The sequence below is a fragment of the Xyrauchen texanus genome, chromosome 23, assembly GCF_025860055.1.
Source record: "Xyrauchen texanus isolate HMW12.3.18 chromosome 23, RBS_HiC_50CHRs, whole genome shotgun sequence".
Taxonomy (NCBI): domain Eukaryota; kingdom Metazoa; phylum Chordata; class Actinopteri; order Cypriniformes; family Catostomidae; genus Xyrauchen; species Xyrauchen texanus.
Genome location: NC_068298.1, coordinates 19,896,081 through 19,913,025, shown reverse-complemented (window position 1 = coordinate 19,913,025; position 16,945 = coordinate 19,896,081). Strand labels below are relative to the sequence as shown.

At 42.4% G+C, this 16,945-nt stretch overlaps 1 protein-coding gene across 4 annotated transcripts in view; it reads right to left on the bottom strand.

Annotated features, from left to right (window-relative positions):
* The window catches only part of LOC127663515 (transcription factor COE1-A-like), a 141,970-nt gene that overhangs the window by 18,732 nt on the left and 106,293 nt on the right, over positions 1-16,945 (bottom strand). For all 4 annotated transcript variants that reach the window (XM_052155120.1, XM_052155121.1, XM_052155122.1 and 1 more), the window contains exon 11: positions 3,836-3,924. In XM_052155120.1, the coding sequence (XP_052011080.1) occupies positions 3,836-3,924 (89 nt within the window). The remainder of the gene's footprint in view (positions 1-3,835; positions 3,925-16,945) is intronic.

Sequence of the window (16,945 nt, the reverse complement as noted above, 5' to 3'; positions counted from 1 at the left end):
AGGCCACTAATAAGATCTCACATCACATGTGAGTGTAAATAATTTGAAACATACTTTTCATAATATACAGTTGATGTATTACTCATTTCTTAAGAATAGAGTACAAAATGTAACAAGGCAAAAATGACTAAGTGCACCTTAAAAAGGTGTTATAGATGTGATAATTAAATTTCTCAAAATACGACAGAATAACATCTTGTTGAACCACTGCTGAGTAATACATTTGCTGGGTAACCATGCTTGTTCAAGGACTGAGAGAAACAAGTTAACCTGCAGTGTTCCACACTTGGCCCTCACCTGTGATTGAGTCCAGCATTTTAGAGAAGTGCCGTCAACAAACTGTTATTACCTCAATAAAGGGGAAAATCAATAGTGCTGAAATGAGTGGCTGGGCGCAGTAGACAATGCTGTTAATATCTCACAGAGAGAGTAAGAACGAGAGGAGGAGAGACAGGAAAAGGAGGGAAAGAAAGAGAAAGACCTAAAACCTCAACTACTTGAGGAAAATCAGGGTGAAATCCTCTGATAAACCTTGTCTCGACAATCAACCAGACATGTAGAGGTACACGGAGAAATGATTTCCTCTCCTCCCTATCTAATGCTACCATGGCTGCCTCTTCCCCCTTGTGGTGACTCAATTATTGTTGGGCGAGCAGTAATAAAGTGAGGGCTGTGGTGCCTTCGATCGGCTGACCTGTGAGAAGGCAGCTCTGGACAGCTGACTTCACAATGATAGATCACCACACTCACTCTCTCCCTCTCTTCCTCTGTTTCTTTTGTTCTCTGCCTCTCTCTCTCTCTCTCTCTCTCTCTCTCTCTTTCTCTCTGCCAGCCTGTCATGGCCCAGGACTAAAGCTGCACATGTTGATGCGTTGTCTAATGGTTTGTGCTATTGCTTTCAATGTGACCTAGATTCTTTGAATATGAACATTAACTAATGCCATATAATCATTGGTAATGATACAAAATATTAAACTAGAAAAATACAAAATAGAAGCATTTTCACATGTGCATTTTTATCCTTACTATATTTCAGTATCCAAATATAACCAAACCTACATCTACTATAACTGCTTCCTAAGAGACTTCCCCTTTAACTGACCCTGAAGCTATCTCATACAGCAAGACAGCCTAATAGTCTTCCTACCTGTTTATTCAGAACCTCGATCAGTGTGGGGTTGTTCATAACCAGTGGAACATTCCACTAGATTCATTAAAAGGGAAGAGTGCTCTCTGGGGAGTGGGGCCATGAGTGTATTCTGATCTACCTCCCTTAAGCTGAAAATAGTAGGAAAGATGTGACAAGCGACCCCGACCATGATTCACCTAATGTATTCCGATTCGTCATGAGTCCAGGGAAAAAATAAATATCAAGGGAATCATTTAGAGCTGGAGTAAGTACTACTGTTCCTCTAGTGTCACCTAACAGAATTCCAAATATAATGATCTAATATTGGTCGATAAAACAGACAGTCCCAACACAAAATCGCAGCATTGATTGAGCCACCATTGATTCAGGCTGTTTGAGATGCTCAAACAATAAGAGCAATGCTTTGATAGCACCACAGAAACACAGTGTTTACACTCTTTGGGGAAGTCAACCTTCTAATAGCTTACGTATACTGTAGTTGTCTCTGCGTATTCAGCTGGGATAAGTATTTTTACATCAAATAAATTTACACACTTCACCTTTAAATCTGATGGACAAGCAAGTGACAATGAGCTATTTTAAATGCCCAGCAATTAATGTTTTCATGCATAGACATGAAATCCAATCTCATTATAAGGGGATATTTATGTATCTTTATCAGTGACATCAATGAGCCGGTAATGTAATAGTCCCCATCAGCGTTGGGAGGGGCAGGCAACAGATATGGCTGCTGGTGATTTTTAAAGGGCCCTTCAGGGACTGGGTCAGTACAGTGCACCAGTACAGTGTATGTGTAACTGGGTTCAGACTGTGGGACTGCAGAGGAAGGCATTCAGACAATGTCTGTGTCATTAGGGACCAAGATCAAACACTGCTGCCCTCTTTAGCCCCACTGACAGGAGACAGAGGATCAGTTCTCTGCCACCAGCTGCGGAATGGACACTAACACGAGAGGGATCGTAAAGGATAAGTGAGGGGGAGAGTGAGGGAAGAGTATGAAAGGAGAAACAGAGAAATAACCTGCCATTGTTACCTCAAGGATCTGTTTCTACTTGATCTAACCCATAACAATTACTTATGTTTGACAGGGAAATTTAGTCAGACTAAATACATTTTTACATATAGATTTTTCTACGTGACACACACACACACACACACACACACACACACACACACACACACACACACACACACACACACACACACACACACACACATGTTGTGTTTCCATGTTTTATGGGGACTTTCCATAGACATAATGGTTTTTATACTGTACAAACTTTATATTCTATCCTCTAAACCTAACCCTACCCCTAAACCTAACCCTCACAGAAAACATTTCTGCATTTTTACATTTTCAGAAAACATAATTCAGTATGATTTATAAGCTGTTTTCCTCATGGGGACCGACAAAATGTCCCCACAAGGTCTAAAATTTCGGGTTTTACTATCCTTATGGGGACATTTGGTCCCCACAAAGTGATAAATACACGCACACACACACACACACACACACACACACACACACACACACACACACACACACATATACTTTATTTATGGCAATTAAATTATTTAGCATTTTAACTTTATATTTTCTGAAAAAAGCACAGGTCTTTGTGTCTCTCACAACATTACATTTTCACTGTGAATGCCAACATGCACAAAAACACAATATAAGGAACAGTTCTGTATATTTAAAAAAACATCTGATGGTAAATAATCTGAAGGCATAAGTTTAAATCTATTTATCTTTTAGTAGAACATTTGTCTTTAATTACATTTTTCATTTATTTACAGATAAAAAGCAGCTAGGGTCAGACTAAAAAGACAAATGGCTTTTATTTACTCGCCAAAGCCACATTTTACTTGCATTTTCTGCTTAATCTGTGTTGATTTTGGACCCCTTTTCTAATAAACCAAAAATGTTAATGTTTTTTTTTTTTTTATTGCAATAATTTTCAACCTGTGATATGAACCCTCATGTGTGTGGGACACAAGAGGTAAGTTACCCACCTTAACCACTTGGCCACCAACTCTACATTTGCCTGATTCCTCTAGATTGGATTTTGGTTTGATGCCGCATTCGTTGACCCCTCATTGTAATTTGGTGTGTTTAAGGTGTAATGGATTGGTAGGCGGCTCATAGGCCATGAATACTGATGGCCCATCTCTGATATAGAGGGCTGCTAACAGGCACAAGGTCAGTCCTGGTGGGGGTTGTGCGTGAGCCCAGCCAGCTATAATTACTTGTTTTGGTTTTTTACACTATTAAGTGGTGCTGCTGGAGCTGGGCTCAGGGATATAGTACACGCACAACAAGATAAAGTAATGCTTATTTATCCCTCCCAAAGGATCCATTTACTTGGCCTGTCTCTCCTTAAGAACTGTGCGTGGCAAGAGAAATAAACACACAACTGGGTCCACAACTAAGTTTCTTTCACTGAGCATACTGAACACAAATGCCAACTTGAAAATACAGTATATAATGACTGAACTGAAGGAGTCGGTAATGAATGGTTCAAATAGCAAGACCGTGTTTCAGCTAAAGATTAATAGACTACTGACGTAAATGGAAAGGGGTCCACCAGTGTGTTTTTGTTAGTAATTGCTCTATGAAAATAAAAGAAAGAGTGAAATGAAAGAAGAGACAGCAAAATAGTTATGTCATGTAAGAGGACTGACCTTTGGTAAGCGCTCAGGGTCTCCGGGGTGTCTTGGGATGACCTTCTGTAGCCGTTGGAAACCGTAGTCAATAGTAGGCTCATTCAGTGCTGCAGGAGAAAAAGAGAATTCAAGCATGTTACCACAGAGAAATTCAACACCCATATTTAATTACCATTAGGGAGAAATGTATATAAAACATAGGTGTCATTTCCTTTAGAACTCAATATGCAATATACAGAGTAGAAAGCAGCAAATTTATAAGTAAACTATAAAATATTATGTTTTCTAACAAGCTGCCAAAATTTATCAGTTGCTTTAACAGTTTGCAACCACAAGGCATCCCTTAATAAAACAACAGCTGAGCAGTTTGTATGAATGGATCCTAACTGACTATTTTTGCCTCATGGAAAGAATTGCAAACTTGAAAGATTCAACTGCAATGCAAAAATTACAGTTTAACAGGCATATACATTTTGTAGCATCTTCGTAAGCCTAAATTCAACCACCACAACTGCTCATTAAATACACACACACACACACAATGTTCAAATGAGAACCACATTGTACAATTGATATCATGCATCAGCAAAACATTTTGAAAGGTTTATCAAGATTTATTATAACAATGAGCAATGTAGAGATTGGCACAGAAATAATGACGGGCCAGTCCATTTTTATCTCCAAAGTACAAGGCGCCTATTTTACATTTGTTGTGTCCTTTAACAGAGTGCAAACTCCAAAAACAAATAATGCTGGATTCAAAATCCCTCCCCTGTTTCGTGTATAAACAGCACTAATCTGCAAAATAAATCTATAAACCTCTGTTATGAGCAAATAATTCAATTAAAGTTTTCATTTGTGTAGAGCGGCACCTCCCACTCCTCAGAGGCCTACTTAGACAGCTTCATGAATCCATGCTGAGGACATAGCAATAAGATAATATTGAAAAAGAAACCTGATCCGTGTAATAGAGCCAAACATCCTGCACGGGTGGACCACATGGTGCTCGGCCCAATGTTTTTCTAGCCTCCCTGAACTGAGAGGGCTGTTCACACTGACACAATGGGTCTTTCTCCAGCACCAGTCCACTAAGCTTGTTTGTGTGTTTATCTGTTGTGGTGCTCCAGCCCTCTGGGGCACATTCACACAGAGCTATTCTGTGGGTTTTTTAAGAGTAAGAGGTATACAAAATATATCTGTTACCTAAGATATTTGATATTAGATACCAGATACTATGATACTAGACCCTTTCTCAGATTTAACACTTTTCTGAGACATATTTGCAATTACTTTTAACCAACTAGTGCCAAAGTGATTTATAGAGGATGTATGAAGTCAATTCCTCTCAAGTTCACACAGGTGTCCTAGCAGAGTATCTGCAGATTTAGTTACTCACATTAACTACTGTATGGACATGTTCTGCTATGTCTGACAACATGGAAGTGTCCAAATAATTTTGTATTCATTTTGAACAGTATATCAATAGTTTTATCATTTAAATCCTAACAAACTTCTTTTTGTCAAATGTTTTGCTTTCTTTAAAATAATGCCCCTTGGTTTTATATCTTGTTTTCTAATGCAATGGCATACATACCTTTATAAGTGTGTCTTAAGTGTCAGAATTCTTTTTGGGGCCACCGTATAACATGATATGATATCATGCTATCTGGCTCACAAATTATTTGCTCCAAGTGTAATAGTATCGATCTTGTGAATATTATACAAATTGGACACAGTCGCTGTAGCAGCTGATGAAACATATTCCATATTGAAATTGGTGAAGAGGCCAAGATCCAACATTATTACACAAGCACTGTAATAAAAGGAGATGTGGCTCCCTGGTCCTAAGAAATAACTCTAATAGTTGTTTACTTTTTACTAGCTCTCTCTCTCACACATACTTATTTTCTCCTTCTCTTCTTCTGTCTTGATGGACTGAATGCTTTCCTTTAACCTGAAGCTTCAAATCTCAAACACAACAGAGGAGTAAAAAATAGCAATTGAGGACTAAAGTCCTCTGGCCCACAGTTAATTGTTCTGTTAAAGCTGAGGGAAAAGCAGAGCTATAACAGCCTCTCTCTCTTCCGGCCTCCCTTCTGTTTACCCTGTAGGCCGCAGCCTGGATGTTTCCTGAAGGACTAAGCCCAGCTCCCCTCAGTTCCACAGCTGAGAGGACAGACTGTAGGCAGCCTCTCAGTGCAGTGGAGTGGATTCAGGTGGCCAAGGGCCCAGACAGGACCAGACCCCTGTTGCTCTGAACACAAGCTGTGCTCAGCCTGGCCCTCCTCCACAGAGGAACAGGGCAGCTCTGACTGTCGATCAATGCCTCTCAATAGAGAGGCGGAAAACATCCAGTGGCAGGTGGGATCTTTCGCTTTAGGAGAACAAGCAAAAGTTGAAAAAAAATCATTTTTCATTTAGGAAACATCTTTATTAACTGGTTTGATTCAAGTAAATAAATAACTGAATCAACCTATATAAAGCAATTATACATTTATTTTATGCATACAGTATATATGCATAAAAAAAACAAAAAACAAACAAATGTTTTCTTCATGCCTAAAGAAAAAAAACAGGTGCATGGAGCCCCTGCATTAAGGCTAAATATGAAGTCTGAAATGTACATGAAATTAAATAAGTTATTTGTAAAAAGGCAAGGTATGCCTGGATCTCAACGTACTCACTAAAACGTCATGTTTACATTAACAAATAAGCACTAACTTCATTAAAGAGCTGTTGACATTGGCTAATAACTTCTCCGATCTTAACAGCAGTCTTCATGCAGTGAAACACAGTTTGGCTGAATGGCTTCCTGATTGAGTGCCAGCATTAACCTGAACTCTCTCGCTTGCCGTGTCAACCTGGATGCACATTCACTCTCTCTGCGCTGTGATTGACTGGCTGTTTACTTAAAGAGCAAGACAAAAAAACAGTTAAAACAATCCTGGGGCATGATGGAGAACAGACCACAGTTATCGGCGAAGGAAAAAACAACAAAAACAGCCGAATGTGACAGAATGATTCAAAGCTACCCCGCGGCTGACAATACATCATATCTAAATAGGCTTCCTGTAATCAGGCCTGTTGGTGGTTTGGAGACAGGGATATGGAAGTGTGTAGCAGGGCAGAACACAGAAGTGGAGTGGAGCATGAATGAGGGTGGGGGAGGTTGATTTTAGAAATCAGTAATAATGAATGAATAGACGAGGCTGAATGAAGGACTATGTTGATCAGTTTCATAAACGTTCTGACATGGATATAGGCGAGTGTTAAAAAGTGTTAAAAAACCTTAATCAGTTATTTTTACCTGATCTAACCCTTAGAGTTAGATTTGTTTGTTTATACGCAACTTAATGTATTCAGGCTGATTCAGTGATGTTAAATAATATTTTGTACTTAATTAAAACCACTTAATTTAGATGTTACCAAATGAAGCACATGTTTTAGGCAAACAAAAGTTTCCAGTGCTGCTTTTGTGGCATAAAGACAACATTAAGCAAGATTCACAACTTATTTAACTTCCATAATGTTATGCATTTTGAGTGATAGAGAATATTAGCATGAAAATATGTAGAGTAGGGACTTTATTCTTGTCCATCTAGATTTAATTAGATCATGAAACATGTTCTAATAAATTATTGGTTAATATTATTTTTCTCGGCCCATGTGACCTTGGTTACATCAGCAGAGAAGAAAAGTCTTATTAGCCTACATCTAAATTAATCTGGATAAATTTGAAAACAAATTTGCTCATCCACACTGAAAAATACAGTACATAAATGCTAAAAACCTCTTACTTCCCATGCAAAAACACAGCAAGAAGTGAAAAACAAGAATCCATTCGTCATTTCCATGAACGGCCAGAAAAGCAATTGTCCTTGTATTCCGCCTCCAGACAGCAATACCGCGTAAACTCCACGTCATCTTTGAAGGAATGCAATGGGAAGGTTGAACAAAGTAACGTTTACCATTACCAATACTCTCAAAGTAAATAGCAGATACAACAACACAGCTAAAACGTTGGCAACATCTTGAACGTTCTGGGTTGGAAGGATCACAAGACTGCGTTACATGAAAACAAAAACATCATCGTTTTCAGACATCTCCATTTTCCCTGTCCACAATACAATGTGAAGACGGCATTTTCAAAAATTTCCTCTCTGTTTTCGATGGACAAAAGTGTTGTCTCAGTGTGGACGGAAGGCCGTAACATAGCTTAAAAGATGCTTTTTCAAACAAAGAAGTATTAGTGTGGGTGTAGCCTAAGAGGCATAGAATAATATTACATATTGATGAACGAATATTAAAAACAGAAATATCGTTAACATGCTCAATAAGACCAGGGACATTCAGTGGCAAGAAAACAGGGTCAATTTTGATTTGACCCTAAAAGCAGAGCTGGTCTTGAGTAAACACAATTAAGAATGAATAATGAAGTGGCTTTGGGAGCAAAACTTTGTTAAGGCCCAGATAGGGCAATCTAAAGTATGTTTCTTTCAAGAAGACCCATGTGTTAGCATAATGAGGCATGGGCCTATAGTGCAGGGACCTCTGAGGAGGGCAGCAAGAAATGTGCTGATGAATGGGGCAGATCTCAGGCTAAACTCTGCTCTGCCACACTCTAAGACATCTGCACATGTTTACTTTCCCTCATTGCTATTGATTTTCACATACTGTACAATCCTCTCACCAGCCAACTGGATAATGCACAATTACTGAGAGAGATAGAGTGGGTGAGAGGCTGTGTACTGAACATTTAGCAGTGTAGTGCTACTAATTTTGTATACCCAGTGCAATTTGCACACCCACTGAATACAATGATGCAAAAATTTCATGGTGGCGAGTCCATGCAATTCTGGTATGCATCAAAATCCCTGTGTCATTGGCCAGTGACAGTATATGCATTACTACAAAAACAACCCAAACCACACAGAAAAAAAAGAAAAAGGCCTCCTTTGCCGGGTCTTGGAATGAAATATGTCAGAAAGTTCGAACAAAACATGATACAAACAGAGAAATGAAATCCCATGAGTATGTTCCTTTCCAGACCTCTATGTCTTACTTGGTGAGTAACGTTGTTTACCAAACCACACACTGTAGACATGTATATTTATATACAAAGAACAGACCTGATTTGGCATAAAAATCAGGTCTAATAATTTTTTAATTATTATATATACATATATTAGGGCTATCGATTTAATGCGTTAATTCAGTACGATTAATTTGACAAAAAATAACATGTTAAAAAAAATTAACGCAATTAATCGCAATGCCCGCAATGATATGGAAGATTCCTGAGAAATGCAAGCTTGTAGTACCACCTGTTTACTCCAGAGGGCAGTAAGTGAAACTTAATCTGTATGAGCAATGCGCAGTTTATAAAGTGAAGAAAAACACCCTTGAGCAGCAGAACAACACAAATATGCTTTACGATCTTGCGTTCAAAACACTTGATGGAGCGCAAATCCGAACTAAGGGATCTCAAGATGTGTTCTAAGTATTATACTATATTTAACTTGACACAGTGTCTTAAACATTTTATATTTATGACTCAATGCACCCGAGACACTACACAAGCATGTCTGACACAAGTGTAAATTGACGGTCCTTAAACAAGCCCTCAAAATATATCTCGAATTGATTGGCAAATTCACTTGTTTAACGGATTGCTGTGAACTGTATGCCAATGATTGTCTTATGATCAATAATATGGTAGTAAACAATACATTGTATTCCAAAGCCTCTTTTATGTATTGTCTTATTAATGATTCACTCTTCTGCCACAAGAATGTAATGCATTTTAATTATATGAATTTTTATTTTATATATATATATATATATGTATCATATTTATATTTAAAAATAACTATGTATCATTATTTCATCATTATATATTGAATTATATTTATATGAGGGGCATTCTCAGCAAATATTTGTATATGCGATTAATCGGGACACCATGTAATTATTTTGATTAAAAAATTAAATCTATTGATAGCCAAAATATATATAAACTTTAAATATATTAACAATCCACTAAATCACTCTTTCTTGAGAAGATGGAATCAAAACGAGTAAAACATATCAGCAATAAATAAATAAATGAACAACAACCACTGCTTGAAGGATTCCTCGCAATCACACAGATCAATGCTCATTGAAATTTCATGAAGGCAGAGCCAAGTCGCTTCATATTTCACAATAATAACTACAGGCCCACAGGGTTGAAAAGAGGAGGGGATTGAGCGTGAATGTGTAGAAGGAGCAAACACTAAAGACACCCCTCTGAATGCTTTCAAATCCTGACAGAGACAAGTTAAAACAGTAACTCTTAAAATATCTTAAAAATACCACACTTAATATCAACACAGAATCCTGAGGGCAGAAGGTAGGTGGCAGTTTTTAAACAGGAGAGAACGCAGTCTTTGTGGCTTTCCTGTTTCAGAGAGCAGATGCTAGATCTTCGATGCAGGAGGTAAAGTGAATCAGCTGACCACACAGACCTGCAGGCCTGAACAGTATCCTGGACTGAGGGAGCAGATTGGTCTTTAGCAAAACCTTTTAACAGGCACTTGTGGGATTTGTACAGAGCTGTTAATGTCAGGGTGGTAATGTTCTGCTCATGTTAGGGAATGGCAGAGTCCGTTTTACACTCTCTTTCTCTCTAGCTCTTTTCCCCAGAGCTCTCTTTCATTCAGGTGTGATCTCATATGCTGTGGATAGGAATCGATAGGCTCAGTGGCAGGGTGTTCGATGCCTGCCTGAATTATTGCTTCATTTCTCTCCCTATATAGATGAGGCCTGTTTTTCCCCAGCCTTCCCCACATTGGGATCAATACCTTACAATCTCATTTTTATCAATTTTTCCATAAACTTAGTGGTTGCGTTTATTTGGAAAATCCGACAAGCTAAATAAGGCATCACTTTAAGATATGGGGGGTTCTTAGGACCTGTGCCCATAAAATGGATGACTTGTTTTTCTTGATCCTGAGCAGCAGCATCTAAAAGGCAAAGACATCTGTGTGAAATGGCACTTCTGAAGACACCCTGTGGTTGAGCAAACCAATTTCTCTATACCTTTATGGTTATAATCTCCACCATGCCGAGTTTTAGCAATTTAATTGGAATGGTTTTCATTGATCATCCCATGTGTCGCCATTTGTCAGTAGAATTAAATAGTCTCATTATCAAAATCGAAGTATCACTCAGCCCACTCAAGAAAAAAACAGTCTGTCAAATCTAATGAATGGAAGAAATGTGGTGAGTTTATATTACACATAAAATTGGTTCCCCTTCTGTTGCTCTCTTGATGTTGTGTCGGAGAAACAACACTAGGGGTCTCTCTTGAGCGCCGAAATATGCCTCTGACTTATGAAAAAAAGGCCAATGAGAAGTTGGCAGACAGTATTTGCATACCCCGCCCCCGGACATACGGGTATTTAAGCGGGCAAATACGGGTGTTCATTCAGAAAAATTCTTCGGAGCCGATGGTAGTGCATGCAGTCTGATGCGAGTCACACACACCAGTTACTGCTTATTCCTCTGACGCTCTGTAAGCTGTTGGATTGATGCCGCTTAACAGAGGCTTTCTCCTTCCTTGCACGGCTGTGCATTGTTGCCCCTGGGCGCTTCGACAGCGCAGACATCTTGAAAGAGTTCTATATAAAAGAGTGATTTTATTTAAAAGAGTAATTTCCTCTAAAAGAGCAAAACACAGCGGCGTTGAACGTCCTTTTCAGGACGCGTCATTATAAAGATTCCTTTCCGCCCCTGTGTTGTTCCTGGATGCAGTAGAGTGCTCTCCACTTCTCACTGCGAGAGCATGACCATGACATTGCAGACGAGTCTAGAGGACGCCAACATCGGACCTCCTCCTCAGTCACGAATCCGCCCCCTGCCGGGCCCGCGGAGCAAGGTAAGTGCTTTGAGTTTGTTCTCAGCACCAAAGCCTCGGGATGCAGCCTTGCCTCCCGACGCCACATTACCTGCTCGGCCCCGCTGCAAAGCCCCGGCGGGTATGTCCAAAATACTCGTCCCCTTGGTGCCCCTAGCACGGACTTTAGAGGCGTGGCTTTCACTGCCCAACCCGTCATGCTGGCTGCACCGGTCCATTCGACTCAGTTACGCAATTCAGTTTGCCAGGCCCCCGCCCCCCCTTCGCGGGCATCCGTTTTTCCGCAGTACACGGCGAACATGCCAATTCCCTGTGCACGGAAATCGCTACTCTTTTACTCAAAGACGCGATAGAGCCTGTCCCTCCAACCGAAATGAAGAAGGGTTTCTACAGCCCTTACTTCATTGTACCCAAGAAAGGCGGCGGCTTACGACCGATCTTGGACTTGCGAGTTTTCAACCAGGCTCTGCTCAAACTCCCGTGCTCACGCAAAAACATATTCTGACTTGCGTCCGGCATCTAGATTGGTTCGCAGCGGTAGACCTGAAGGACGTGTACTTTCACATCTCGATTCTGCCACGACATCGACCCTTCCTACGGTTCGCGTTCGACGGCCAGGTGTATCGGTACAAAGTCCTCCCCTTCGGCCTGTCTCTGTCCCCTCGCGTCTTCATGAAAGTCGTAGAGGCAGCCCTTGCCCCGCTACGAGAAGCCGGCATCCGCATACTCAACTACCTCGACGATCGGCTCATCCTGGCCCCCTCGTGAGAGTTGCTATGCGCGCACAGAGACCAGGTGCTCAGGCACCTCAGCCGTTTGGTACTTCAGGTCAACTGGGAAAAGAGCGAGCTCGCCCCGGTTCAGGGCATCTCTTTTATTGGCATGGAGTTAGACTCCATGTCAGCACGCCTCACCAACGAGCGTGCACAGTCGGTGCTGAAATGCCTCGCTTCATTCAAGCCAGGCACAATGGTCCCTTTAAAACTTTTCCAAAGGCTCCTGGGGTATATGGCATCCTCCGAGGTGGAGCTGGGGTTGATGCATATGAGACCACTTCAGCACTGGCTTCAGACTCGAGTCCCGAGATGAGTATGGTGCCGCGGCATGCACCGTGTGATGATCACCACCTACTGCCGCCAGACACTCAAACCCTGGACAGACAGGAGTACCCTTGCAGCAGGTGTCCCGACGCGTCCTGGTCACGACCGACGCCTCCAGATCGGGTTGGGGTGCTGTGTGCAACGGGCACGCAGCTGCGGGCCGTTGGAAAGGGGCCCCGCTGCACTGGCACATCAACTGCCTAGAGTTGCTGACTGTTTTCTTTGCCCTGAGGAAGTTTCTCCCCCTAGTTCGGAACAAACATGTCCTAGTCAGGTCAGATAGCACCACAGTGGTAGTGTACATAAATGTGTGTGCTCCCACCACATGTCAAGACTCGCCTGTCGTCTCCTCCTTTGGAGCCAGCAGTGACTCAAGTCTCTCACATCCCCGGCAACCTCAATGTGATAGCGGACGCGCTGTCACGACAACGCTTGCCCAGTGGAGAGTGGAGGCTTCACCCCCAGTCAGTCCAGATGATTTGGGAACGGTTCGGCAAGGCCCAGGTAGACCTGTTTGCCTCCCGAGAAACCTCCCACTGCCTGCTCTGGTACGCCCGAACAGAGGCTCCCCTTGGGGCAGACGCATTGGCACACAGCTGGCCCACTGGGCTGCACAAGTACGCATTCCCCCAGTGAGCCTTCTTGCACAGCTGCTGTGCAAGGTCAGGGAGGACAAAGAGCCCCCTATTGGCCCACTTGGACTTGGATCTCGGACCTCACGCTTCTCGCGACAGCCCCTCCCTGGTGAATTCCCCTGAGGAAAGACCTTCTTTCTCAGGGACGGGCACACTCTGGCATCTGCACCCAGACCTCTGGAACCTCCACGTCTGGCCCTTGGATGGGACGCGGAAGATCTAGCCGGTCTACCATCTACCGTTGTAGACACGATCAACCAAGCCAGAGCCCCTTCTACCAGGCATCTTTACACCCTAAAGTGGCGCCTGTTCACAAATTGGTGTTCTTCCCGAGCTGAAGACCCATAGAGGTGCGCAGTTAGGTCAGTGCTTTTGTTTCTACAGGAGAGGCTGGAGGGGAGGCTGTCCCCTTCCATCCTCAAGGTATATGTCGCCACCATCGCGGATCACCACGATACAGTAGACGGCAAGTCTCTGGGTAAGCACGACTTAATTATCAGGTTCCTAAGAGGCGCCCGGAGGCTAAATCCCTCCTGGGATCTCTCAGTGGTCCTCATGGGCCTCCAGAGACCCCCCTTCGAGCCGCTAGACTCTCTCAAAATGGCCCTGCTGATCGTGCTTGCCTCCATCAAGAGGGTCGGGGACCTGCAAGCGTTCTCTGTCAGTGTCACTTGCCTGGAGTTCGGTCCGGCAGACACATATTTGATCCTAAGACCACGACCGGGCTACGTTCCCAAGGTTCCTACCACGCCATTCAGAGATCAGGTAGTGAGCCTGCAAGCACTGCCCCAGGAGGCAGACCCAGCCCTTTCGTTGCTGTGTCCAGTACATGCACCGCAGTGTCCGGTACGTGCACCCCCCCCTGTGGGTTCGAGCACACTCAACCAGAAGTGTTGCGCCCTTGTGGGCACTGGCCAGGTGCACCTCCCTGGCAGACATCTGTAGAGCAGCAGGGTGGGCAACACCTAATACTTTCGCAAGATTTTGCAATCTCCGGGTTGAGTCGGTATCGTCCCGTGTTCTCTCAGGTCCGAGCCCGTAGAACTCGGTAACACGCTGACGAACTGGCCGGATTAATCACTTGTGCCTAGCGCCCTTTCTCTCAGCCGGGGTAACACCGTGCGCCTTTTTCCCCCAGGAGATCCCATCTCTCGGATCCCTGGATGATTCCTCCCTAGCCCTCATGGGTCCGCAGTTTAGCGGAGGAACTCGCCGACCCAATCCACTACGGGTACTTAATCTACCCTGTACTGGAATAGGTGCTCCACAGGCCAAGGCCTCCTACGTGGACTCCCCCTGTGTGTAATTTCCGCGGTACTGTCCCCTTAAGAGTGGACTCCAGTGTCTCCCTTAGGCAGTTCCAGCAGCCTCGGTCGCCATGCTGTAGCAACTCCCCCCTCTCTGAGGCTGGATCTACAACCACATCATCTTTCCCAAATAGGACCTAAGTGGCCTGCAGGGTAGGTGTGGTCTCTGCAGGGTCTTTTCCCCCTGAAAGAATAGGAAACTTGGTAAGACCCCCTTCCCTTGATGCATGTAAGGGCCCCGGCTGTGATTACTCTACGCGAGAAATATAGAGAGAAAAGAGGCCCAGCCAGGCTTGGCCCGTTCCCAGGTTGGCAAGCATCACCTTGTTCCCCTCACTAGGGTAACCAGAAGAATTCTGATGACTTTAATGGGGCATTGGGGAAGAGTAAATGCAGCCTGATACAGCTGGTCGCGTTTGCACTTAAGAGTACCTGCCCATTTCTGTACCAGCAGTTCACGTACACGGCTCAGCTCATGGCATGATTTAAGTGGGACCCCCAGTGTCGTTTCTCTGTCACAACGTCGAGAGAGTGACAGAAGGGAATGTCTAGGTTATGTACGTAACCTCCGTTCCCCGATGGAGGGAACGAGACGTTGTGTCCTCCCCGCCACGTCGCTGAGCCGAGCCACTGTTGTGGCCGGACCATTTCCGGCTCCTCAGAAAAATCCTGAATGAACTCCCGTATTTGCCCGCTTAAATAACCATATGTCCGGGGGCGGGGTATGCAAATACTGTCTGCCAACTTCTCATTGGCCTTTTTTCATAAGTCAGAGGCATATTTCAGCGCTCAAGTCTTTCAAATATTTCTCCGACACAACGTCTCGTTCCCTCCACTGGGGAATGGAGGTTACATATGTAACCTAGTCATTTTGCTTAAATCTGATTTGTACTTTCAAATAATTATTTATATAGAAACCACAATTAATTTACAAGTACAATAGGATCCAAAAATCTGAGATCATATTGAAAATCTGGGACTCAAAATGCAATTTCAACCTGGAAATAAACAGAAAAAAGTTGGTGTAATACTTAATAAAATGTACTTAATAATAATTAATGCTATAGGTATTTTGTTTTACAAATCTACATGCTATTTATAATACTTATTTACTATGGAAAACACAATTAATTTATATGTACAAAAGCCTATATTAAAAATATAGGGTTCAAAATATACTTTAAATTAGATCAGGTTTTCTTGCATCCATTGAAGCACACAAGATGCTCTTTGTAACATTCTCAAATCATACATGGGATAACATTGATTATTAGGTTTTGAACAAACTTGTTAAGTCCATGCAAGCTCAGGTACTTGCTATCATTAAAACAAAAGAGGGACATATATACTATGGGATTCTGAAATGTTATTCCATGATAATTTTTCAGTGTAACTTTTCACCCAATTTGTAATGAATTTTTTTTTCAGGAAAATGCAAAATATATGTTTTTTCAGACCCCACCCTGTATATGTGTTTACTTTATGAGAGAGGGCGAAAGTATGCAAAACTAGTTTTATCTGAAAATGCTGTTTATGATCTGAAGTCTGGCTCTTCCTCACTGACAAATGTTTCACATAGACCTAATCATTGGGCAGGTTATAAGAGAGCTCCCCCAAATGTGATCAAGCTGGTTCCTTCTGGCCTGCATGCTGAGCAGCAACAAATCACTTGCTGAACATTACAGGCGATTCATCTACACCTCCAATCTATAGGCTGCACACGACTTCCCAGACATTCGCTGGCAGATAGCATTATAATTCTGCCTCTTTCCCCAAAAAACAGATGGAAAACCCTCTTTGACTAATGATGCAAACATGGAAATCAGGTGAAAGGTAATACACAACCAAACATGGAAATGCATTTGTTGCAGATTAATTGAATGGGAGGGAGATGATTCATCCCTCTTATCTGTGGAGTGCAATGCAGGATGGGGTAATATCCCAGGCAGAGTGGGTTTAATTGTTTCTGATAATAAACATAATTGCAGAGAGCTTTTGGATGTTTAATTGCAGAGGACCTAGAACTGGGGTGTTCCTCATTAGAGCTTGGGTTTGTGATTGGACCTCAACTTCAGTGACAGCTTCCATCAAAAGTCCAAAGGTCTGAGACCATTTTGGAAATCTGGGATTCAAAATGAAATTTAAACCTGGAATTAAACATGATGTAATCATGTTGAATGAATGAGAAA